Raw genomic sequence first — 15,742 nt, forward strand, 5'->3', positions numbered from 1 at the left:
TTTCTTTTTACCAGTTTTTTTCTTGTGATTGATAGTTCTATACTATTGTGGTTAGAAAAGATACTTGATATGATTTCAATTTTCTTAAATTTCCTGGGACTTGTTTTATGGTCTAACGTGTGATCTGTTCTGGAGGATGTCTTATGTACACTTGAATTGAAGGTATATTCCGTTGTTTTTGGATGGAATGTTGTGCGTGGATATTTTAAGTACATCTGGTCTAATGTGTCATTCAAAGCCACTGTTTCCTTTGTTTTCTGTCTGGATGATCTATCCATTGATGTAAATGGGATGTTATAGACCTCTACTATTACTGTATTACTGTCAATTTCTCCATTTAGGTCTGTTAATATTTCCTTTATGTATTTAGGTGCTCTAATGTTGGGTGCATAGAGATTTACAAATGTTATTTCTTCTTGTTGGATTAACCCCATTATCATTATATAATGCCCTTTGTCTCTTATTACAACCTTTGTTTAAAGTCTGTTTTGTCTGATATAAGTATTGCTACCTTGGCTTTTTTTATTTTGCTTTTATTTGCATGGAATATCTTTTCCTCTTCTTTCATTCTTAATTTCTGTGTGTTTAGGTCTGACATGAGTCTTTTGTAGGCAGCATACAAATGGGTCTTGTTTTTTAATCTATTCCACCATGCTATGTCTTGATGGGAGCATTAGACCTACTTTTACATTTAAAGTAATTATTGATAGGTATGTACTTATTGCCCTTTTGTTAATTGTTTTCTGGTTGTTTTGTAGTTCTCAGTTTTTTTCTTCTTTTGCTCTCTTTCCTTTGATGACTTTCTGTTGTATTAGTTGATTGTCTTTATTTTTTGTATACCCATTATAGATTTTGGTTTTGTCTTTACCATGAGGTTTATATATAACATGTTAATTATACAGCAGTCTATATTAAGTCAATTACTTAAATTTGAACACATTCTAAAAATTTTTTCACCTCCGTTTTAGGTATGTATTCTCATATTTTACATCTTTGTATTCATAATTTTCTTAGTTCTGATTATGGCCTTTTCTTTTTAACATAAAGAAGTCCCTTTAACATTTTTTTTAAGAGTAGCCTAGTGATGATGAACTTTAACTTTTTTAAATTTCTCCTTCGGTTGTGAATGATAACATGGCCATGGAGCGTATTCTTGGTTGTAGGTTTTCTTCCTTTCAGCTCTTTGAATATATCATGCCACTCTCTTTTGGCTCACAACATTTCTGCTGAAAAATCTGCCGATAGCCATAAGTGGTTTCCCTTCTATGTAACTTTTTGTTTCTCTCTTGCTCCTTTTGAAATTTTCTCTTTATCTTTAACCTTTGACATTTTAATTATGTATCATGGTGTGGAACTCCTTGAGTTCATCTTGTTTGGAACTCTCTGTCCTTCCTGAACCTAGATGTTTGTTTTCTTCCCCCAGGTTAAGGAAATTTTCAGCTGTTATTTCTTCAAATGAATTTTCTGCCTCCTACTTTCTCTATTCTTTCTGAGACCCCTATAATGTGAATATTTGTTCTCTTGATGTCATCCCAGAGTTTGCTTAACCTATCCTTAACCTATTCTCATTAAAAAAAAATTTTTTCTATTTGCTGTTCAGCTTGAGTGCTTTTTATTACCTTGTCTTCTAGATTGCTAATCATCTCTTCTCATCCCCTATTGTTGATTCCTTCTAGTGTATTTTTCATATCAGTTATTGTATTCTTCAGCTTTGATTCTTTCTTATATTTTCTAACTCTTTGTTGAAGTTTTCACTGAGTTCTTCCACCTTTGTCTCCAGTCCAGTGAAGATCTTTAAGATCATTATTTCAAACTGCTTATCAAGCATACTGTTTCTCTAGGTTTCATTTGGTCCTTTTCCTAAGGTTTTGTCTTGTTCTTGTGTTTGGAGCATATTCCTCTGTCTTCCCATCTTGCTTGACTTTCTGTGTTTGCTCCTTTGAATTGAGTAGAATAGCTACTTCTAAACTTAAAAGAAAGGTATTATGTATGTCATTTCCTGTGTATTCTGTGTATACTGGATAACTTTGGCTGGCTGGAACTGTGGCTGGCATGGGCACGGATTCCCAGGTACTCCATATTTGGGCTGCCCTGGTAGGATGGCTTGAGCTAAAGTGGGCTTGGGCCAGGTGGTCCCAGAGCTCTCCATAGAGAGGGTGCTCTGGCAGGAGAGCTATAGCTGAAGTTGGCGAAGGTTGGAGCATTCCCTGGGCTCTCCATGAGAGGATCCCTGGCAGGATAGCTGAAGCTGAAGTGAGCATGGGCCAGGGCTGTCTAGGGACTCCCCACCCACAGGGTACCCTGGGAGGACAGCTAAAGCTACAAGTTGGGGTGTTCTGGGGACACTTAACACAAGGGATGCACTGTCAGGGTGGCTGGAACTAAGGTGGATGTGGGCCAGGGAGTCCTGGAGTGTGTTAGTAAACTGTGTGGAGCCAAAGTAGTGTGGGTCTGGGTCTGGAGTGCTTTATGCCTGTGCCACCTTGCTGTAATGGCTGGAGTTACAGTGAGTACTGCTCAGGGGTGTTCTGGTGGGCACCACACTGGTGCTACTTTGGTGGGATGGCTGGGGCTGGTGTGGGCTAGGGGTCTGGAACTTACTGAAGTGGTAGGCCAGCTAGGGAACCTGAACCCTGCTTCTCTCTGGACTATCAAGGTGGAGAGGGAGCATAAACTGTGGCACTTGCAGCCCCTCCTGACATGGAAAGGGTTCCGGCAGCTCCCCCACCATTTGGCAAAGTTCTAGGTCTAGTTTCTCTTTACATTCTAGTTGCTATTTGTACTTATGTATTATGCTAAGGCTACTATTTCTGTGATTATACCTTTTCTGAATGCCCAGAACTTTATTGATCAATATTACTAACATCAGTATTAGGACAGATCTACGTCACATACCTCTTCATGTGACACAGTGAGAAAGACACAGCATTACTCCTGGAGTATTCTTATCAAAAATGTCTAACATAAATTTAATTGTAAGGAAACATCAGACAAACCTAAATTGGGAGGCATTATACAAAATAATTGTCTAATACTCTTCAAAAATATCAAGGTCATGAAAAACAATAACTGAGGAACTCTTTCTAATTAAAGGAAATAAAGAGACATGACAACTAGATGTACCACCTTATTCTAGATTAGATTAGAACAAGGATGTAAGTGGAACAATTGATGAAATTTGAATAAGGTGTATAGATAAGAGATAGCATTGTATTAATGTTAATTTTCTGAATGGAAACTGGTATATCTGACACCTGGCCACCCTTTCCTTTTAGTACTTGGTACATGAGAGCCAGAAAACCCATTTTGATTGTCTCAGTTTGCCATTAACAAAAATTCACAATAAATTACCTATGCATATGTATTTTCCATTGTTGGTAATGTTTCTTCAGAGTAAATTCTTGGATGTGAGATTTCAAAAGGTAAGTGCTTATGTAGGTTTATTAGTTCCAGATTACCCTGCAGAAGGGTTGTACCAGGTTACATTCTCACTGGCCTATTATGCCACAGCCTTGCAAACAGAATCCATTGTTAGAGTTTTCATTTCACCAGTCTGATAGATAGGAAATAGTATCTCAGTATGGTTTTAATGTGTATTTCTCCAATTGTGAATGATGGTGGATACTTTTCATATGTTTCAGGATCATATTTTTGTATCCTTGTGAATTATCTGGTTATGTCTTTTCTTGTTTCTACTGAGTTTGGTCTTTTCCCTCTCCTTTTTATTTTATTTTATTTTTTTTAAATGTTTATATACTTTAATAGAGAGAGAAAGAACAAGGGAGTGGCAGAGAGAGAATTCCAAGCAGACTGCATGCTGTCAGTGCAGAGGGCTCTATCACAGGGACCCTGAGATCATGACCTGAGCCTAAATCAAGAGTCAGATGCTTAATCTACTGGGCCACCCAGGTGCCCTTCTTTCTCCTTTTAAAAGAATCTTTTCTTCTTAAATTGATTAGAGTTCTTAGCTGTTTATTTTTTATGTATATTGCAAATATTTTCTCAAAATTTATAAATTGTCTTTTGACTTTTACTACATTGTTTTTGCCATGCAGAATTTTAACTTTTCTATTGATTTTTTTTGTCAATTTTTTTTTTTTTTTTGCTTTGGAATTGTCATAGTTAGAAAACTTTTGTCTACTGAAATTAAAAAGGAATTCATTCATGTCTTCTCCTAGTATTTGTAGATTTGCATCTAGATTCCTGATGTATTTAGAATTTAATTTTGTGTATAGTATAAAGTCTGGATCAAATTTTGTCTTTTATCCAATGGCTCCCATTTATAAAAATGTTTATTTTTGACTTAGTGATTTGAGATGCCATCTTTGTCATATACCAAATATCCATAAATAATTAGGTCTATTTCTGTAGTTTCTATTTTATATACTATTCTTTTTGTCAATTCATGAGCCAGTAAATACTTTTAATTATAAATTATAAATTATTAATCTCTGGAAGGACACTTCCTCTCATAGTTTTCCAGTATTTTTTTTTTTTTGGCTATTCTTGCATATTTGCCCATATGAAAGTTAAAGTGCTTGTTGATATTTTATAGGAATTGTATTGAAATTTAACTTAGAATTGATATCTTTATATTTTGTGTCAACCTATCCAAGGATAGGTAACTTCTTTGAATTTGATCTAGTCTTTGTGATTTTTAAGAGTTTTCAAAAGATTTCCTCATATAGGTTTTCAAAAGTTTTAAGTTTTGCTCACACAGGTTTTATACATTTCTTGTTAAAGTTATTCCTACTTAATATTTATTGTTATTTTAATTGGTTGCTCTCTTTTATTATGTCTTCTACATAGTTATTATTAGAGTATATGAAGGCTGTTTTGTATAATTTTTTATCCTATTTTCTAAATTCTTTTATTGTTTGAATTACTTTTATCATTGATTCTCTAGAATTTTCCAGGTATGTTGGCACATCATCTACAAATAGTTATTTTACTTCTGTAAGAATTTGTATGCTTTTAATTGATTTCTCTTATCTAATTGTATTAGCTGATATCTCTAATATGTAGTAGTAATAGTAGTAAGGATAGTAGTAATGGATATTGGGCATTTTTGCTTTGTTTGTGATCTTAGGGGAAATGCCTCTGGTGTTGCTTCAATAGGATACTGGTTTCAGAACTATGGTGTGTGTGTGTGTGTGTGTGTGTGTGTGTGTGTGTGTGTATTTATGTAAGAAATACATAATTCTTGAATATTTTTGTCATGATTGGGTATTGAATTTTGTCAAAGCATTTTCCAGTATTCCTGAAGATTATCATAGTTTTTTTTTTCCTCCTCCTTCATCTATTAGCATGGTACATTATATTAATAGGTTTCCTAATATTGAATCAATCTTATGGAATAAATTTAATTTGGTCATCTTATTTTATTATATGATGTTGGATTCTATTTGCTAATATTTGATATAGTATACTTTTGCATTGTTATTTACAAATAATATTGGCCTATTGTTTTCTTGCATTGTGTGGTTTTTTGCACTATTTTTATTCAAGTTTTGCTATCAGTTTTGGTATCAGACTTGCCTCATGAAAAAGAATTATGAAGCATTTTTTGTTTTCAGTGCTTTGCAATAATTTAGGGAGGCTTGGGACTGCTAGAAGTTTTTATATGATTATTGTATGAAACCATGTTGAATGGTGCCTTTCAATGGGTTAGTTTCCTGATCACTTTGTCTACTTTATTTTTTCAGAAATTAGTCTCTCCAAGCTTTCTATCTTGAATGGGGTCAATTTTGGTAATCTGTATTTCCTTAGAAAATTATTTGTTGCATCTGGATTTTCAAATACATTTTTATAGAGATTTGTGAATTAGTTTCTTAGGAATTTTAAGTATTCCTTCTATTTCAATGGTTATTCCTTCCTTGACATTTGCTATTTTATAAATTTTACTTTATCTCTATTTTTTATTGATTAGGTTAGCTAGTGGTTTATCTATTTTTTAAATTGGTTAAAAATCAGTTAGATCTAGACCTAGGTCTAGGTCTATGGCTTTTTTTTTAAAGTAATGTACCTTATTAATCTCTTCTTTTAATTTTACATTTCCTTCTTCCTGCTTTCTTTTGTTTTCTTTTGTACTTTTTCTGATTTTTTTGTTGAACTAGGAATTTGTTGACTTTTATATTTTTATTGATAAATAAAATACTGTATTCTTAGGGGCGCCTGGGTGGCGCAGTCGGTTAAGCGTCCGACTTCAGCCAGGTCACGATCTCGCGGTCCGTGAGTTCGAGCCCCGCGTCAGGCTCTGGGCTGATGGCTCAGAGCCTGGAGCCTGTTTCCCATTCTGTGTCTCCCTCTCTCTCTGCCCCTCCCCCGTTCATGCTCTGTCTGTCTCTGTCCCAAAAATAAACAAACGTTGAAAAAAAAGAAAATTAAAAAAAAAATACTGTATTCTTAGTGTAGAACTATGAACTTAGTACTGTGAGTTTTCCTGTGGTTTTTATTTTAAATATAACCCATAGATTATGATATGTAGAGATTTTGTTTTTATTTGTTAGAAATGTAATTTGCATGGTTTCCTTTTGCCCAGGTGGAAGTGCTTTTTGTTTTTTTTATTTTTTAAAATAATTTCTAGTCTTATTGCACATCAATCTAACGTGTTATTTATAACACATATACTTCATGGAACTCACTGATGTTTTCTTGGTGTGCTAATATATGATCAATACAAACAAGATGTGTTCTGTATTACAAAGGTAAAGTGTTTGAAATATATTCATAAAAAGTCACCCTCATTGCTTATGTTCATTAGGTCTTCTTTATTCTTATTTATTACCCTCCTCAACATTTGATCTGTGTTTTAATGAGAATGGTTTATTGAAGTCTACTAATTATTAGTACACTTCTTTCTGTGTCTCCTTGTATCTCTTATATTTGCTTCATAAAAATGGTTGCTTATTATTTGGTGTGTAAATACTCATAGTAAATATGACTGGTAATGTTATATTTACTATGATTGTTGTTTTTAGCATTAAATTTTACTCTTTTTGTTATATTTAATGCAAAATAGCCCTCACTGCTTTCTTCTTGCTCCATTTTTCTAGGATATTTTTTGTCCATCCCTTTAGTTTTAGTCTTTAAAATCACTTGGTTTTAGGTATGATTTTTATGTACCACACTGAGTTGTAATTGTGTTTTACTTTCTGAACCAAATTGAAGTCTTTCTTTTAATAGATGATTTAATCCCATCACATTTATTGATATAACTAAAATGTTCCATTTCAATTCTTAAATTATTTTATAATTATGTGTATTGTGTATTTACTATGTTTCTTTGTCTACCTTTAAGAGTACTCTTTGGAGTTTTACTTTTAAATTTAGACAGGTGTGTATTTTGTTCTAGCGCGTACCTGTGTACTTTTTATTATCTGGCTTGTAAACATTTTTTTTAAGATTTTATTTTTCAGTAGTCTCTACACCCAACGTGGGGCTCAAACTCACAATTCCGAGTTCAAGTGTCATATGCTCTTCCAACTGAGCCAGCCAGGCACCCCTGGTTTGTCAAGATTTTAATGGTATCCTGTAGCACCTACCTATTGCCTGAACAACAGTCATTGACATTGAGCTTACTTTAGTTTTCTTTTTCCCTCTCCTTTTCCCTCCGTTTAAAAAGTGCATTAGTTCTGTTTGTCTCAATGTATAACATTTATACATTAATTTTCCACCCTTGTCCCTACCCTTGTAGGATGTAGAGATGAAAACTAATATAATCTACATTTTTATTTATTCATATTCTTACCATCAGTCTTAGTGCTGAAGTACTCTTAGTCCTCTCTTGGTTGGATTACACTTACCTGCTAATAGATTTCTTGAGGGCTAATATCGTATAGAATTCCCTAAGTTCTTGTATGTGTAAAACTGCTTTTCTATAACCTTAATAGTTAAAGCACATCTTGACTAGATATAGACTTTTGGTCCACCTTTTCTTTTATTAAGTTTAAGGAAAATGATTTCTTTGCTGTGCATGCTGTTTTTGAGAATTCTGATGGTAATATAATTCTTTTTTTTCCTTCTAAATATGTAGACCTTGAGATTTTTATATCTTTGAAGTTGGATAGTTTTAATAGGCCAATTAATTAACTATTGCTGTGAAATAAATTATTTTAAGAGCTTAGTGACTTAGGGGCACCTGGCTGGCTTAGGAGATCATGTCACTCTTGATCTTGGGGTTGTGAGTTCGAGCCCCACATTGGGTGTAGAGAGTCCTTAAATAAAGACACTTGAAAAATATGTTTTAAAAGAACTCTGTGGCTTAAAAGCAACAGAAATAATTATTAACTCAAAGTTTCTATGAGTCATAGACTTGGGAGCATCTTTGTTGGTGGTCTGGTTTGAGGTTGTAGTAAAGCTGTTGGCTGGGACTATAATTATCTGAAGGGTTGAGTTGCATCTGCTTTTAAGATGACACACACATACTGCCAAGCTGGTGCTCAATTCTCCATGTGACCTTCTCCATAGAGCTGTTGTTGTCCTTATGCCATGATGGTTGGCTTTCTCTAGACTAAGTGACATAAGAGAGCAAAATGGAAGCTGCAACATCTTTTAGGAGCTAGCCTTGGTATTTTAGTTGTTTTGGGTGAGTGGCTAACTTGGTCCCTCTTACACCAGTCTTGTTGGAAACAGAAGTCTCTTGACCATTATTTCTTTCATAGTTTTTATGCTTCATGCTGTATTTTTTCTTTTTATGGTACTTCAATTATGTATATGTTTGGCATTTTAGGGTGTAGAATCTATTATTTTACGCTGAAGAACATTGATATTTTATCAGTTAGTTAGCTTGGCTGAACTCAAACTCTAAACTTTGTCTTCCTATAGTGGACAGTAACTCAAATCTCTGTTCAGTTTAGACTTTTAACTGGCTGCTTAGAGTCAACCCATACTTGCATAGATTAGAGGTCAGCTAGATATTTGAACAGATTTATATGGAGAATTTGGGGTTTTCCTTCTCTGGATCTCATTTCTGGACTTTCTCCATTCATTTTATACCTCCTGTAATTATTCTGAGCTCTTTTTCAAATTCTGTCAATTAATAAACTCCAGGCTTTTATCCAAGTTTTTAGTTACCCTCTTTCAGTTGTTTCTCCTTTCTTTTGGTCACTCTCCATTTCCTTCAACTATTTTGTCTAGAGTTAATATTACATAGGAGGATTTGTTTCAATGAAAGTTTTATGACACTATTTTAAAAAAGTTTCTGCTTCATCTGTTTTAGTGAGGCCTTCCCTAATTTTGGTATCTGAAAATTGCAGAACCAGCCATCCCCTCCTGGTGCTTCGTTTTTGTTCACAACTCTTATCATCAGTTGATATGGAATGCATTCTAACATTTGTTTTCTGTTTTCTCCAACTAAAATGTAAGCTCTTAGAAAGCAGATGTATTTCTCTCTTGTTCAGTGCTATTTCTTCACTTCCTAGGACAGATCAGTTTAGTGGTTAATAAATATTTCTGTATGCATGAATGAATCAATGCATTAATTTATTTCTTTTTCTATATCCTTGTTTAGTGCCCGAAAGGCCGTGGATGAGGAAGAGGAAGCAGTTGAAGAACGTCGGAATATGCGAAATATTTGGGTGACTGGCAGAAAAGGTTTAACTGAAAGGGAAGCAGCAGCCCTTATAGTAGAAGAAGCCAAAAGGATTCTGCAGCAGGATTTAGCTGAAATGGGAGTGCAGTGGAATCCATATTCCCTTTTAAATTCTAATACACACTCATTGACCAGCAGTGAGCCAGAAGTAAAGGAACAGAAACTTACACCCCAAACGAAGAGATCTTGTAAAAGATTAATATCAAAGAAAAAAAGTAACTCAGTGTTTAATGATTCTTTTGCTAAGCATTCACCAACTACAATGCAAGATTTAGTTAAATGTGGAGAGAATAGAAATTCCTTTTATTACAAGTTACAGAATGGGAATCAAGAATCCCAAGTACATTCCATTTCCAGAGCAAGAAAACGGGCTTCTTTGAACAGAAGTAAAGAAAAGCTAGTAACCTCTCTGAATGAGGGGAAAAAAAGCACTAAGAATGTTGTTCAAACTCTCTTATTTGAGAAAACAAAAAAAGAATCTTTGAGTTTCAGTTCAGAAAAGATGAGTACTGCCTCTCGATCTTGGAAACGTGGTAAGCATCTAACACAATCCAGAGATAGTAGCCCTGTGAAAGACACTGGGATGTATAGAATTGATTTACAGGAACAAACTATGTCTAATCCTGTTTATTGTGAAGACTCAATTACCTTAGATGAGAAGAATATGGAATTTAGAAGTCCAGAGCCGTTTGCTAAAAATGTATCTTACTGTGCTGAGGGAAAATACAGCAAAGCATCATTCTCATCACAAACAGAACAAAGTTCAAAGAACAAAACAAAAACTAACAATATTCTTGTGGAACATTTTATCACAGAATCCCAGAGTAAAAAAGTGACTTGTCATCCCACTAGTACAGTTAGTGAAAATGGAAGAGCACTAGCTTTTGTTGAGTCAGAAAAAATAAACAAAGTACTGATGATACAAAGTGATTCAAAAACCCAGAATGTTTATGTAAAACACCATGACACCCATTCAGTTAACCAGTGTGCAGAAAAACAGTCTGATAAACAAACAAACACTTATACCAAACAGAAAAAAATATTAGAGAGACAAATGCCCTGTGAGATAGGCAGTAGTTATATAAATAAAGACTCAAATGGTATTATCAAGTGTGGAATTATGAAGTTTAATGGTGAGGAAAATAAATCAAATAATTTTCAGGTATCAGGAGATAATATAAACAGCACTGAGATACTCAGTAGAATACATCCCCCAACTGGAGCATTTGGTAAATCAGGAGGCCAGCATGAGGATTTTCTAAATCCCTCTAAAATACAAGAAAAAACGGAAGCTTATGCAGCAAACAAAACTAAAAATAATTGTGTTTCTGACTTAGGTTTAGTTCTTTGTGAATTTGAAGATAGTTTGTACCTGGATACTCAGTCAGAGAAAATTATACAACAGATGGCAACTGAAAATGCCAAACAAGAAGGAGCAAAGGATGCCAAACTGGCAACAGAGACAATGCCGAAGAGTTTAGACAAACAGAGCTCAGTGATCTCTTTTCAGAATGAGATTCATATTACTTTTCCTGGTGAACGACATTCTCCAGGAGTGACAAATATAGATCATTTGGAGGATAAGACTGTAGATACTGTGAAACAAAGCACCAGTTCACATGGAGTTGATGTCCTGACTCCAGAAAGCTCAATTTTTCATTCTCCAATACTCTTGAGGGAAAATGGCCCTTGTTTTAAAAGGAATGAACTTTCTGTCACTGACTCTCAATTAAATAGTTTTCTTCAAGGTTATCAAACACAAGAAGCTTTGAAACCAGTTATACTACCACCTCCCACTGGTGTAGAAGTAGAATGTCTACCAGCTCCTGAAACAAGTTTGAATTTGAGTGATAGCTTACTATTTGACAGTTTCAGTGAAGATTACCTAGTGAAAGAACAACCACCTGATACACAAGCAAAAGAACCCCTTTCTTCTGAACTAATGTCAAACTGTTTCAGTCATTCTCTGTGTCTACAACCAGAGGGCCAACTTAGAAAATCAAATATGAATGAGAATCAAGATAATCAGCAACAGTTGACTTGTTTCAGTGAGGAGTCTCTTATATTTTCAGAGTTGGATTCTGCTCAGATGGTTGAAGCTTTGGACAATGTAGATATATTTCCTGTCCAAGAGAAACATAATACCGCAGTGTCTCTTACAGCATTAGAACTAAGTGATCCAGGGACTGTCAATAATGATTATTCACAAAGAGAAATAATTGGAAGAGATAAAGATGAAAAGTCTAAAAAATCCAAATTAACTGAGATAGGGCAAAATAAATCGCTCATATGGTCAGGGGCATCGTTTGATTTAAGTCCAGGATTGCAAAGAATTTTAGATGAAGTGTCCAGTCCTCTAGAAAATGAAAAGCAAAAATTAGCCACTACAAACTTGTCTAGTTTAAAAGGGGAAAATATGGAGTTAAATGGCAAACAAGTGATTTCAAATTTGGAGCCAAATCAAGTTCCGGGAATTTCATTTTTCCCTAATGTTGAAATAAAGAGCAAGATTGGAGCACTGGAGAACGGTGCCCTTCATGGTGAAACCTCATCCCTCTTGCCTTGGAAAGAGAGCTGTATAGTTGATGATAACGGACTCATTCCTCCTACACCCATCCCAGCATCTGCTTCTAAGCTAGTGGTTCCAAGTATTCTTGGAACATCTTCTGTAAAACTCCAGAAAATGCATAGTGTTTTACAGCTTGGTAAAAGTTACTCATTTGGCTCATCTTCAGATATTAAAAACCAAGATTTAAGTTCAGAGAGTAGAGATGGTTTAAAAAAGGATAGACCTATTAGAGACACAAGTTTTTCACTGCAGTTGTCACAGGATGGATCGCAGTTAACTGCAGCCTCATGCAGCCCAGAAAGCTTGGCCATAATTGATGTAGCAAGTGACCAAATTCTCTTTCAAACATTCATTAAGGAGTGGCAGTGCAAAAAGAGATTTTCCATCTCACTGGCTTGTGAAAAGATCAGTAATTTGAGGTCTTCTAAAAATGCTGCTATTGGTGGTAGGTTTAAGCAAGGTAAGAATTTTTTCTTTAATTTTTCATATTTTCATGTTTATATGTAAAATAGTGAATTGGGATGAATGTACTAAATTTATTCCAATTTAATTAAAATTTCTTCTATATGGGTTTACCTGTAGAACAGCTTATTGTTCAGTGCAACTAGATTAATAATAGTTGCCATCTGGTATAAGTGATGGGTGACTCCAGGGTGTGAGAACTGAGCACTGAGAAAAAAGGTCAAGCTGGGATACTGAAATAATGCAGACCTCTAAGGCACTACTTATTACTGTGGCCCTGATCTGCTGTTATAGCTCTGGTCTAATCAGGCCTGTGTCTGCCTCTTTTCTTCAAAAGTCAGAAATCCCTAAACAGCCTTGCCACAGTAGCTCCCCACACTAGGTGGTCCAAAGGGAGTTCTATAGCAGTCTTGTCTCTCAGGACATGGACATAGTAGCCAAGCTTATTGCTGCTGCAGCCATCCCAGTTGTTGTGGCTGGTACATGGGCCAGCACTGGGATAGTTTTTGGCAGCTTGATCATTGGGTATATCAGGAACCTGGCTCTCAAACAGCAGCATTTCTTCAGTTCTGTTCTGGGTTTTGCCATGTGTCAGGCCATGGCGCTAATTGTTGCCTTTCTTATTCTTTTCACTTTACGAGGCTTCATGGAGGTCATCTACCTGTCTCTGCTGCTTCAACTCCAGCCCATATCTGGTGCTGGAGTGTGCTAAGCTTTACCATTAAACGCAAAGTTTCTTTTAAAAAATCATATAAATTTATATTTAATACATAATATTTTATATAATATATAAATGTTAGAATATAAGTTTCTAAAAACGAATATATTTTGAATATGGATCACCATTTTTGGTATCTCATTTTTTATTAATCATCAGTGCTTATGAATTATTTTCTATTTAATTAATTAAAATAATTAATTTGTATTATATAATCTACTTAGATAATCACAAAAGTACATAGAAAATTGGCACTATATTTTTAACAATGTATGTTAACTATATTTTTCAATACTTACCTCAAGTAGACTTATAACCTTTACTGATATTCATGAATTCTATACCAAAATGTTGATCCCAAATCCTCACAGAGCCCTTCCACATTTTAAGAGAATTGAACCAAATAATGCCATGCATGTATATTCCTGTCTTACTTCATGACAGTAAGGATTCTGTATCTTGGGGAATAGCTGTAGTCAGCTTGATGACCTGCTGTAGAAATCAAAGATTTGATCAGATTTCTTAAATCTCTGTATTTATGAATGAATTTGTTCATAAAAGTTTGTCTGATCTTCAATTCATGGAACACATGTTTTTCTTTTTAATTTTTTTTATTTGAGTATAATTGACAATCAATGTTATATTAGTTTTAGGTGTACAACATAATGATATGAGAAGTTTATACATTATACTATGTTCACCATGAGTATAGCTACCATCTGTCCCCATACATTGCTATTACAATATCATTGACTATATATATTCTTTATGCTGTGCCTTTTATTCCCATGACTTATTCATTACATAACTAGAAGCCTGTATCTCCCATTCTCTTTAGCCATTTTGCCCAACCCCCCACCTCCCCTTCCTTCTAGTAACCATCAGTTTGTTCTCTGTATTTATAGGTCTGATTCTGCTTGTTTGTTTATTCATTTATGTGTTTTTGTTTTAGATTCTATTTATGAAATCATATGGTATTTGCCTTTCTCAGTCTGACTTATTTCACTTAGTGTAATACCCTGTAGGTCCATCCATGTTTCAAATGGCAAGTTCTCATCCCTTTTTATGGCACCATAATATTTCATTGTATATGTATACCACATCTTCCTATTCATTTGTCTGTAGATGAACACTTAGGTCGTGGAGCAAGTGTGTTAATGACAAGTTTTATATATGTTTTGTGTTGACTAGTACTTTCCATTTTTCATTCAACAAATATAAAATTGAGCACATTCTTTGAGCCGTAAGAGGGGTAAAATTGTTCACTTAAATTTAACTGTGTGCCAGTTATTAGACTGGTTCTTGACCTGTATTTGTAAAGTTGGAGATCCATTATTTCAGAAAAAATGTTGACTCTGGATACAAAATTATACCTGATTCTTCACCAAGAAGTAAGATACTTGATTTTTTTGAAGTTTCTTAGTGTTAAGAATTTCTGAGTTCAGGAGTGCCTATGTTGGCTCAGTCAGTTGAGTGTCTGACTTCGGCTCAGGTCATGATCTCACACCTCATGGGTTTGAGCCCTGTGTTGGGCTCTGTGCTGACGTCTCAGAGTCTGGAGCCCGCTGCAGATTCTGTGTCTCTGTCTCTCTCTCTCAAAAATAAACATTTAAAAAGAAAAAAAGAATTGCTGAGTTCACTACAAAATTTTTATAGTATACCAGTGGTCTTTATTTGTTTCAGTTATAGCAATTCAAAATGTAGCTTTAAAAAATTTAGTTAATACCCACTTTAGTTATTATTATAGATATATTTTAAGATATCTTTGATAAATTTTTCAAAGTGACAGTTATCTTAATTGATGGGAAGCCTAGAAAGATCTTACATATACCTTAAAAAGACCATCCAAATAATGCATATTATGGGGATCTGGAAATTTTGCCAAATAGTTTTTTTTTATCATTATCATTGTTTTAACATTCAGTTTAATGGCTTTATTTTGAGATTTTTAACTATTTCACTTTTGATTTATTTAGTTAGCCTACCTCAGGAAACCCCTATTAGAGATGATGGAGTTCCTGTTAAAGGTTGTGATGACATCTTGGTGGTTGGTCTGGCAGTGTGCTGGGGTGGAAGAGATGCCTATTATTTTTCACTGCAGAAGGAACAAAAGCATCCTGGTAAGTAATCACTATTTGATTAAGTCACCATATAATTTTTAAGATAATCTCTATTAGGATAGTGCCTTTTTTGTTGAGAATAATTTCCTGATATTTACCTAGAATTTATTTTTAGGATTAAAAAAATAGGGGGGGGGTAAGTGGCACATGTGTACATTATTTCATATATTCATTAGAATGAATGTCTTAAGTACTATTCTTACTCCCCTCTACCTATCACATAGGCTACTAATACTATCTTTTCTTCTTGGAGGTAGTGGAGTGGAGCCTTAGGGACTCCC

The 15,742-nt window shown here is 34.5% G+C and overlaps 1 protein-coding gene across 1 annotated transcript in view; it reads left to right on the top strand.

Moving 5' to 3' along the window:
• POLQ (DNA polymerase theta) overlaps positions 1–15,742 on the top strand; it is a 119,072-nt gene that overhangs the window by 54,958 nt on the left and 48,372 nt on the right. The window contains exons 16-17 of the mRNA XM_047100357.1: positions 9,512–12,621; positions 15,318–15,461. Coding sequence (XP_046956313.1) covers positions 9,512–12,621; positions 15,318–15,461 — 3,254 coding nt within the window. The remainder of the gene's footprint in view (positions 1–9,511; positions 12,622–15,317; positions 15,462–15,742) is intronic.

The sequence above is a fragment of the Lynx rufus genome, unplaced genomic scaffold (assembly GCF_022079265.1).
Source record: "Lynx rufus isolate CCGP_SWC_20201006 ecotype Redwood Valley unplaced genomic scaffold, mLynRuf1.p SCAF_5, whole genome shotgun sequence".
Lineage (NCBI taxonomy): Eukaryota > Metazoa > Chordata > Mammalia > Carnivora > Felidae > Lynx > Lynx rufus.